Here is an 11,180-nt window from a genome sequence, read left to right on the forward strand (position 1 = left end):
TAAGTCAAGATATTCAATGCTTTCTTTGCTAAGCAGTTCCAAACTGGAAAGTTTATCTTAACTGTTTTCAGCCTTGTCACATGGAGTCTGTGGTTGTATTTGATCCCCAAGTTTATCTCTAGAGTAAATGCTGTATCTTCACAAGCAATGGGGAACTCATTTTTCAGTGGGATGAAAATGAATTCCCCCAAGCTAAGGAAGTCACCCTTATCCTATTGTTTTGTTGTTTATTTTCCCTGGGGCTAGGATCCTAGCAACAGGAAATTTGTCTGGTGGACCTAAGGCACACCAAAGTATTGATTTGAAATTGAGCTAGCTTTTACCATTTCATTTCAGGTGGGTTCCATTTAGTACTGTTTAGCCATAACTGAATATTTTTTTTAAATACAGGAAATTAAACAAAGGATTTATTGAGCTCTTGATATAGGCCAACCTCTGCCCTGCTTTAAGAAGTTTATAATGTAATCAGAGAGACTAATATTGTATCCATCCACCATTTATAGAAGCTAGATATTAAAAAATAGAAATTAGCTCAGATAAGTCATTTGTTCTCTCTGGTCCTTAATCTCATCATATTTTCAATGAAGTGATTGGAATAGATGATGTTTAAGGAGCAATACAGCTTTAAAAGCCATGATTCAATGATTAGCTAAGGAGAAATGAATATCATTCATTTCAGCAAATGTTCATTAGCCTGTACTGTACTGAAGACAATGTACTAGGTGTTGAAATTAAAACAAAGGAACAAAAAAGATCACCCCCTCCCCTTAATAAAGTCAAATTTGAGTGGATTGATTTTAAAAAATGCAAAATTGAGTCATTTAATTAATTCATGATTTTAATAATCAATAGGCAAAAGCCATCAAAAGTTGAAAGGCTTGAAGGCCCACATTATACTACACATCAAAATGGAACCTTAGAAATCAAAGAAACAACAAAAGAAGATGCTGGCCCATACACTTGTTGGGTGAAGAGTCCTCGAGGAGAGGTGGCAGTCACTGCCCATCTGTCAATTAGAGGTATTTTGCACTTTTTATTTTTTTCCAAAAAATTTCATGTGATTGATAATTTTTAAATTTTTATTTTCCCAACGAAAACAACAGAGTTCATATTACACGTCCATTTCCATTCCTGAAAAAAAATATTATTCAGGAAGAGGCCAAATAACTACAAATCATGTTTAATAGTAAAGGATGATTTAGAATATGCTATAGACTTGTAAATGTTAAATTGTTCTCAAGGGATGGCAGAGAATGGGATTTCTGTATTCCTTTTTTTGATTTTGTTCTTTTCTGTTTATGTTATTTTAATTTTCTAAATTCTAAATAATTGTTCTCTAGGGAAATATTAGCATAGGGGCATGATTCGAAAACTGCACGTAGAAGCGACTAGACTTCATTTTACCAAAGGGCTGTATGGACCGTAGGATGGAGATCTTTCCCACCTCCTCTCACTGAGCTGCCTGCTGTTTTGTCCCTTTTTTTCTCATTGTGCACGGTCAAAGAAGTGAGTAGGAGAGTCTTAGCCATGTGATGACAATGGTGACATTTGAGTTGATTGACAGGAAACAAATTGATTAGGGACTTGTTTACAAATCACAAATAAAAGTTCTGGGACCTTCATACCATCACCTTTACTGTTGTTTGGGTTTAGAAATTAGTCAAGGAACACTTTTCACACCAACGCAACAGTATTGAGAGGCCCTTTAGTAATGGAAGGGAAGGGATCCAAGATTGTACTTTCACAGAATGTGTGTTTCTGTGTGTATGTGAGTGTGTGTAAGTGCCCTCTGCTGAAATTAGGTTCATATGATAGTCATACACTTCTTTGCCTTTGCTTTTGAATATCTTATCATTTCTCATGGCCATTTTCACTGTTTGTTTTCATATTTTAAAACATCTGGAGAAGTTTTAGAACTTCTCTATCAACTGAAAGCACAGTACACAGAGCACTAGACCTAGAGTCAGGAAATCCACCCTTAGTCACTGTGTATCCTTTAGCAAGTCACTCAATCTCTATTTGCCACAACTGTACAATGGGGATAATAACAGCACCTGCCTCACAGGATTTTTGTGAGGATCAAATGAAATAAAATTCGTAAAGCACTTAACACTTAGCATGGTGCCTGACAAAGAGAAGGCACTCCATAAAGGCTTATTTCCTCCATATACACACATGAATGCACACACAATGTATGTATGTATGTATGTATGTATGTACATATATGTATATATGTGTTTGCATGTGTATATGAAATGTGACTATATGAAATACTCCAATGAATCTGTGATATAATTGATATGGAAGCTCTGACTAATGATGTAGATCATGACTCATCCATGAGTATTTATTCCATGTGATTCTTGTCCATATCTTCCCATAAATTTCTCCCAGGGAGTCCACCCAATGTGTTGGAAGAGGCTTTCTTTACTTTTTCCTATTATTTCAAGGGTACTTGTGGAATGCCCTGTATAACTACCTGTCTACCCACGCCTTTCCCCATTGTCTTTTTTTATCCTACATTTACCATTTAATATATTTTCCTCCTATTCTTCAAAGTTCCTTGTTAGTTATATGTGACACCCTGCCTACACTTATCATGTATCTCTCCATCGCTCTCTAATATTCATTTTTAACTATTGGAAACTCTTGTGTTGTATGGCTTAACGCCATGCAGCAACACTGCTAGAATGTTGATATTAAAAAGCTTTGCCTTTCTTTCCTTAGGAAGCTTGGAGTCATTAATGGCACTTTGTCAATTCTCAAAGGCAATCTAGCCCTCTCAGCCTTCCTGCTCAGCTCCAAGCAGGCCCAGGTTTACTATCATTCCCTTATTTTATTTAATTGTCAATGTCTTCGTTTCTATTGCTTCCTACTCGATTGACTACAAACATGGTGAAATCTCCCTGAAAATTCAAAAGACCCTAACTAGGGTCTATCATCCCATAATTATCCTCTATCTCTGCTCCCTTTGTCAGTCTAACTGCTTGAAAAACCCAATTCCATTCGCTGTTTCAACTTCTCCCCTCTGACTCTTTTCTTAACCCTTTATCGTTTGTCTTTAGCCTCATCGTTCAGCTGAAACTCCTCTCTCCAAAGTGAACTTCTAAACTCCAATTCTAATGACCTTTTCTCAATCATTATTCTCCATGACCTTTCTGCTCACTTTGTTCTCTCCTTCTGTATGCTTTTTCCTCTCTCTTTCTAGGACACTGCTCTGTCCTCGGTTCTATTAGAATGAATATTCATAATGTCACTTGCTGATTAGTCATCTATGGCTCATCCTCTACTTCTAGGTATAGCCTAAAGCCTTGTCCTTGGTTGTCTTTCTCTATATTCTCTTACTTGGTGACATCATCCACTCCCATGATTTCAATTGTCATGGCCATGCAGATGACTCTAAGATTGATATATATACAGTCCCAGTTTCCCTCCTGAGATCCAGTCCCACATCACCAACTGCCTATTTTAAACATGATGTCTCAGAAGCATCAAATACTTAGCATGTCCAAAGACAGATTCGTTATCCTTCCCCTTCAACACTTCCTTCTTTCAAACTTTCCTTTTACGGACAAAAATACATCCAGATTCATAATGTTGGTGCCATTCTTGGCTCTTCACATTTGTTCACCCCACACACATAATTAGTTGCCAAATCAGTCATTTCTCTTAAATACCTTTCCTTCTGTCCAAGCTGTCAATCACCACCTTAGGTGAAACATTCATTGTTACCCTCCTGAATTTCTGATAACCTCTTTTTTGGTCCTCCTGCCTCAAACACTACAATCGCTCTTCCTCCAAAGTTCCAAAGTGCTTTTTCTAAAGGACAAGACTGATCATTTCATGCATGTACACAACAAACTGTCATGTTTCCTTTTTGCCTCTAGGATCATAGACAAAACTGTCTTAGATATTTAAAGCTTTTCACCTCCTAGCCCCTTACAACCCTCCCCATTTTCTTATGCTCTATTTCTCCTTTCACACTCTTTGTTCCAGACTGTTTAATGCATCTCATACATGGGACTCTATCTTCCATTTCTCTACCTTTGTATTCTGTGCCTGGGCTTGAAACACACTTTATATTCACCAAAACCTTTTGGAATACCAGGCATCCTTCAAGACTCAATAGAAGTGGTACCTTCTTCAGAAAGCCTTTCATAACACACCACAATTCTCCAATTGCCAGGTTACACCTTCCGAAAATAACCTCATTCATTTTTTACATATTCTGCATATACTCATGCATGTACATAATATGTACATATTAGAATTCTCACATTAGAATGTAAGCTCTTGAGGTGAGGAAATATTCATCTCTATTGGCATATCCCCAGTGCTAAACAAAGTGTTTGGGAAAGAATAAGCACTTCATAAATCCTTGCTGATGAATTGATCTATACAATCTGAATATGCAGATGCTGGTTACTGATGAACCATCTCTGTAACTTTTCCATCCAAACATGTGTCATAATCTGGGCATTAGACATGCATCATTAAATTGGGGTTTCCTATGGGAGCCAGTTAGACTATCCTCTTTTGAATGGTCATAGATCATCAGGGTTCTGGAGCTTGACAAAATCCACACAATCTTCAGAGAAGAACATTTGGAGGACATCAACATTGACAATGTAACCTTCTTCAACTTGGACACTGTTAGATTTCCTAGACCACAGTCACACACACCTTTGATGAATATACACCTTGTTTTGGGACTCATTGTATGTTAATGATAGAGAGTGGTTGAATAGTATTATTTCTGTTGCATCTTTCTTGGAATTCTGAATGGTTTTTGAATTATGCATGAGATCCTTTTTTTTTTTGTAAAAAGGCATTTTAAGACAGTTTTGATCTACCAAATCAAATGTGATTTCATTCACACAATCAACCAAAAAATATGCACAATGTAGTATTTTATTCTCTACATCTTTCAGTTAATTATGAAAATGATAAAGGTGTGATCTAGTGCTGAATATTTATTGTGAAAGCCTACTTGTCCCCTATTAGTACTTTCACTGAGGATGTCACTTATAGGTGTAGATGCCTCATAAAAAATGGTGTATTGACTAATTCTTCTTTACAACATGATTAATGTGAAAATATGTTTAATAGGGAAAAAAAGACTTGGTTATTTCGGGGGATTAAAGGTTCAGGTTGTTGACATTAAAAATGGTGTGTTGATGGGAGAGTATGTAGATAAGTTGGTAAATGTTGATATGTTTTCCTCAGTTGTCTTTTTTTTGAGGAGGTAGGGGAGGATTGGTGATATTAAAAGGTCTAAGGTTTGATTTCATTTTTTTTTTAAATGTGTTTGGTATCTCTGCCTCCTTCAGGTACCTTGAGTATTGATCCCTCGGTGCTGTCATAATTGTCTCTCCACTACATCTATTCTATATGTGCTTGTTCCAATCAGCATACTTTTCCTATCCTTTTTTTCTTTGATACTGTTTCTGCCTCATATATACATTTATTTGGGGCATGTGATTTGCATATTTGGAGGTTTCACACTTGTTGATGGTAAAAATATTTAGTATAGTAATCTTTATAGATCTTTCCTGTTTTTTTTTCTTGTATTCAAAGTCTTCTGTCTTTATCCTTAAACGTCCTAGGCATGACTTTGCTTAGTTGGATTTTTTGGTAGTCTTCCAAAACCAAATGGTTTTGCTCTTCACTGTTTCTTTGTCTTCTGAGGTGATACTACTAACAAGCATCCCTCATCCATCTCTATAAGATTTTACCAACAATTTATATTCTAAACCAGTGTTCCCTTGGCTGACATCTCTCTTGCCTTGGCAACTAAATCAAATATTTGCAGACTAAAACACTTTCTGGGGTCTTTTGGTATTCTTGTTGGGGAAATAGATTTACGATGATTGCACTTCAGCATAAAATTATTGTGATTAACGTTGCTGTCATTCATGATGTTCATTTCCAATTTTTCACGATTGACTACAGAACACAGCTAAGTGGTGAGAGTGGATAAAGTGCTGGACTTAAGCCTTAGACATTCACTAGTTGTGTAACCCAGGGCATGTCCCTCCATCTTATTTTCCTTCTCTATTAAATGAAAGATAATAGCAGCACCACCTTCACAGGGTTGTTGTGAGAATCAAGTAAGATAACATATGTAAAGTGCTTTCCACACATTAAAGCTCTATATAAATGCTAGTTCAGGATTAAGTTGTTCTAACTGTTCTCTTTCTCTCTGCCTCTGTCTTTGTCTCTCTCTGTCTCTGTCTCTTTATCTGTCTCTCTCTGTATATATATCATATCTTCATTATGGTTTGTTCTTAATTTTTATAATCTGATCTTTGCCCTGATAAATCTGATTTTAGAGAGAAAGAATGTTTAGTGATGATTGCCACATAAATAACAAGGCCTTTTATTCTAACAATAAATGATACTATATAATAACCTTATTTTTCGAAGGTTGTTGCTTCGCATAATATCCAGTGGCTAGCAATTCTTTTCTCAAACAAATTAATCATGATTTAAACACACATAGCTTCTCCATAATCTGCCAGTGTCTAAACTCTCTCTTTTCCTTTATAATCATGTTTTCCCATATATTTCGTACCACCTTCTGTTTCTTCTACCTTTTTTTCTGAAGTTATCAAATCTCTGAGTGTATATGAATTCCATTTGTTGGGTATTTCTTAGTTCTTCATAGAATTTCTCTACCTCTTCCTCCTCAGTAACGGAGTACATAAATTATAATTATTTTCATGGTGAGAAATTTAAAAAAACACATTATCAGAACTACAATATGAGAGGAAGACATCCCTACAGTAATGCTTCTTCTTGTCTTTGGAAATATGATAAAATCTACTCAGCCTACTCTTTTGTATGTCTCTCCAAGGATCACCTGGGAGACCATTTTCCAGTTAGCTGCTATTTCCATTTTTTTTCTGGTTTGATGGATAGCAAGAAAGAAAGGATTCATATGTTTCAGCTTTTCTATCAACATGTCTCCTCTTTGGCCACTGGACAAAGATCTTACATCTAGAGAGTTACCCTTCAGATTCAAAAGTATAGATGGTCTACAAACTGTGTTTTTTATCACCTTGTTCCTTTCAGGCCCCTTCAAACTGTAACTGCAGAAACAGAAAAGGACTTCATGTTTTGCATATTTCTTTCTTTCTTGGGTTGTCATGTACCAAAAAATCCATCACCAAGTGGTCAACCTACTGGTCAAAAAAAACGATACTTACCTTGCCTGGTACTCAGAAAGCAGACACAGTCTAATGTCAGGATGTACATTCTGTTGGCACAGCCTTGGAAAACTCAGGGTCACTTCTACACCAAACTGAGATATTGGATTAGGACTTTGTGGAAGTGTGTGTGTGTGTGTGTGTGTGTACCTGTCCTGCCTGTTGCCAAATAAAGTGTTACTATTATATGAGTACATAAATATCCTTCTGTATATATTCCAAGTTGGTGTTGACTACCAAGTTCTAAACTGGTTTTAAGTGCCACAGCTAACTATTGACAAAGAAATTGTGATTGTGACCTTTGGCTAGTCACTTAACTACTTAGTGTCTATCTGACATGATGGAAGGAATCATCTTACTCTAGAAATCCCTTAAATGTTAAAATAACACTGAAGAAATGTATATATTTAAATATTCAAAGGTTTTTGTGACACATAGGTATGTGTATATATCTATCTATACATGTATATATTTACAGAAATACATGCATATGCATGGATATGTGTTATGAATGCATTTATGTATGTATGTGTGGATATAGTAGTATAATGGATTAAATGCTAGATTTGGAATCAGGAAAACTTGAATTCAAATCCTTCCTCAGATATTACCTGGGTTACTCTGGATAAGTCAATCTATTAGCTTCAAGTCTTTCTTCTCTTTGCCAGAGTAGTCACAGCACTTACCTCAAAGGGTTATTGTGAGTATGAAATAATACACATAAAGCAATTTGTAAACCTTAAAGTTCCATATACATTTTTTCTATTATACATATATTTTATATGTATAAACATAGCTATGTGCATATATGCACATTATAAACCAATTTTTATAACTATTAAAATTAAACCAGACTTAGAAATGATATTTTTCATTTGGAATTTTGATTTCATATATTGAAATGGAAGTGAGACATCAGATGTTTCTGTGTAGATGTACACATATTTGTTTGGTTTTATTTATCTCTTTCAGTCTATTATATATACATAAATATACATTCCAAACACTTAAGTTTACTAAATCTCGTACTTTTTAATCACTTTTTGGGCATATCATATAGATTACAAAGTCTATAATCACATTGAAAATGCAAGCTTGTGTTAAACCCATCCAGATATCCATTTTATATCTGACAAGAAATATGGGAAGTGTGGGAAGACACCATGCCCTTTCTAATGTCATCCAAATGTTAGGTTCTGTTATATCCCTGACACTGTCTTATCACAAGTAGAATTTTGTTTTTATGCCAAAACACTAACTTATGTTAAATTTTAACAAGATTTCTGTTATCGATTTGTACTATAGATAAAGTTCACTCCATTTTGATATTGACAACTGTTCTCCTATAATGATCAACTTAATTGCTGATTTCCACATAAACATTAAACACAAACTTAATTAGCTAATAAATTAAATTTCAGAAAGTAAAATTATGAGTCATTTCATTAATTTTTTGATACTATCCAGTTATTAAAGAATGGAAACTCATCCATATATTTCCTCATTTGAATATCCGTTTGGCTTTCATGTGCCCACATTTGGAAATCTAGTGAAAAATTAGAAACCTTACCTTACTGTCAAGTTATAAAGGGGAAATCATTCAATGGTTAGTTAAAATTTTAATTTCATTTCTATTTCTTGCCAATTGTCTTCAGACCTTGTAGTAGTCCATCCTTGAATGGGAAGACATTTTTTAGCTTGGGTCTTTGATTTCATTAGAATATACAACACCAATTGAGAAAACCCATTCTACTTCAGTGATCCAAATTAGCACTGTTCTGCAATTTACAATCCTAGAGAATTGCCTGGAGCACTGAATGTGCTTGATCAGTATCACATGGTCAGTTTCAGTTTCAGACAGAACTTGAACACAGCAATTTCTGACTCAAAGGCCTTTTGTCTGCTACTGCCCAGTTCCTCTCAGGAAGTTAATAACAATGATAAATGAAGTCAAGAAAATATCAGTAGCAAATCTAGTTATAAATACTTTCCATATTCATCTGACAATGGTGTCATTAAAACTGAAATCAGTTCTAAATAATGTCTCTGTGTGGTTTAACAGATGCTACAAACCTTACCATTTCTCCACTGAATCCTCATATCATCAAGTCACACTTGCTAGTTTTGCACTGTGAGACAGAGTGTGATTCACATTTGAAGCACAGTTTGAAGTTATCTTGGAGTAAAGACGGGGAAGCCCTTGAAGCTAATGGAACTGAAGAATTCAGGTAATCAACAAGGAGATGTCCTTTATTAGATGATAACTTACACAGAAGGTAAGAGGCTTCGTACTTTGGGGGAAAAGATGATAACTTACACAGAAGGTAAGAGCCTTTGCACTTTGGGAAAATTCGAAGTTACAGTATCATTACTAAAAATGATGAAAAAATATACCTAAAATACCTCAGTTATCCTCTTTCCAAATATTTGCAGAAAAGGTAACACTAACAAGCTTGTTTTTATTTTTCTCTACCAAAATATATATTCTCTTGGTTTGTTTGTTTGTTTTTTCTTCCACAGATTTCTGGATTAGAAAAGAGATAGATTGATCTAGTCTATCAACTATGAGAGGGTCTCCATATTAAACCTTATAAATTGCCTTAACTTAGGTATCTGAAGGGATAGAAGAGGATTTGTCAAGGGACAAGAACAAGGAAAGGGGTACTTATCACCCTGCAAGCACTGTAGGGTAGACAAAAATGTCTATAAAATGTTTAATAAATCCCAACAGTTTTCAATTTGAAGTCACAGAGATGGCTCAGCTCATTTTCGGTTATTGGGCATCTCCTGAAATTTGCTTTGTCAATGTTAATGATTTTCTATTTGTCTGTCTGGACAATCTGGCGTGAGAAAATTATTTTCTGTGGAGCATGATTGTTTCAGAGGTGTAGTAGAATATATAGAAAGCAATATTTGGCTTTTTTCTACTATTTCTGAAGAAATATTTGAGCACTGGCATTGAAAGGCATAGGATCTTCATACAAATCACATTACTGTTATTTCCTGGAAGCAGCTAGGTGGCACAGTGGATAAAATGTTGTTCTTGGATTTTGGAGCACTTAAATTCATATCTTGCCTTAGATGCTTATTTGTGTTACCCCGGGCAATTCGCATGACTTCTATCAGCCTCGATTTCCTCATCTAAAAAATGAGGATAAAGTAGCCTCTACTGCACATGGTCATTTTGAATACCAAATAAGTTAGTACACGCAAAGTGTGACGACACTTTTAACTAGATCTCTAAAGGCCGGCAATACTCCTCCTCTTTCTTGTTATTGCTTTTCTCCATCATAATCCTCATACAGTTATCATCATCATCATCATCATCATCATCTTGCTGATGTTTAGGCAAATAAGATACCTTTCAAAGTCTTGTGTTCCGCTGTTTCAGTAGTGTCTGATTATTTGTGACCCCATTTGAGGTTTTCTTCACAAAGATAGTGGAGTGGTTTGCTTTTTCTTTTTCCAGCTCATTTTACAGATGAGAAAACTGAGGCAAACAGGGTTAAGTGACATGCACAGGATCAAATAGGTAGTAAGTTTCTGAGGCCAAATTTGAACTCAGGTCTTCATGACTCCAGGACTAAGGATTTCCTGACCCCAGGCCTGGTGCTCTATCCACTACACCATGTAGCCAGCCTAAGTTTTTTTCAATGTAAAATGTAGAGGCTAGACTAGGTGGCCTCTGTGGCCATTTCATCTTTAAATCTATGATCCTATCATTTTTATTTGGAACATCGTAATTTTCTAAACTCTCTCTCCCTCTGCTCTCTCTCTCCGTGTTTCTCTCTCTCTGTCTCTGTGTCTCTGTCTCTCTCTGTCACTCTGTCTCTCCCTCCCCTCTCCCTCTCCCTCCTTTCATCCTCCCTCCTTCCCTGTCTCCCTCTATCTCCCTCTTTATACACACACACACACACACACACATACACACACACACACACACACACACACACACACACACACACACACACA

General features: G+C 35.8%; 1 protein-coding gene across 5 annotated transcripts in view; it reads left to right on the top strand.

Annotated features, from left to right (window-relative positions):
• Positions 1 to 11,180, top strand: part of CHL1 (cell adhesion molecule L1 like) — a 279,234-nt gene that overhangs the window by 222,517 nt on the left and 45,537 nt on the right. For all 5 annotated transcript variants that reach the window (XM_027863960.1, XM_027863965.1, XM_027863963.1 and 2 more), the window contains 2 exons: positions 853 to 1,019; positions 9,271 to 9,436. In XM_027863960.1, coding sequence (XP_027719761.1) covers positions 853 to 1,019; positions 9,271 to 9,436 — 333 coding nt within the window. The remainder of the gene's footprint in view (positions 1 to 852; positions 1,020 to 9,270; positions 9,437 to 11,180) is intronic.

The sequence above is a fragment of the Vombatus ursinus genome, unplaced genomic scaffold (assembly GCF_900497805.2).
Source record: "Vombatus ursinus unplaced genomic scaffold, bare-nosed wombat genome assembly UNPS02014773.1, whole genome shotgun sequence".
Lineage (NCBI taxonomy): Eukaryota > Metazoa > Chordata > Mammalia > Diprotodontia > Vombatidae > Vombatus > Vombatus ursinus.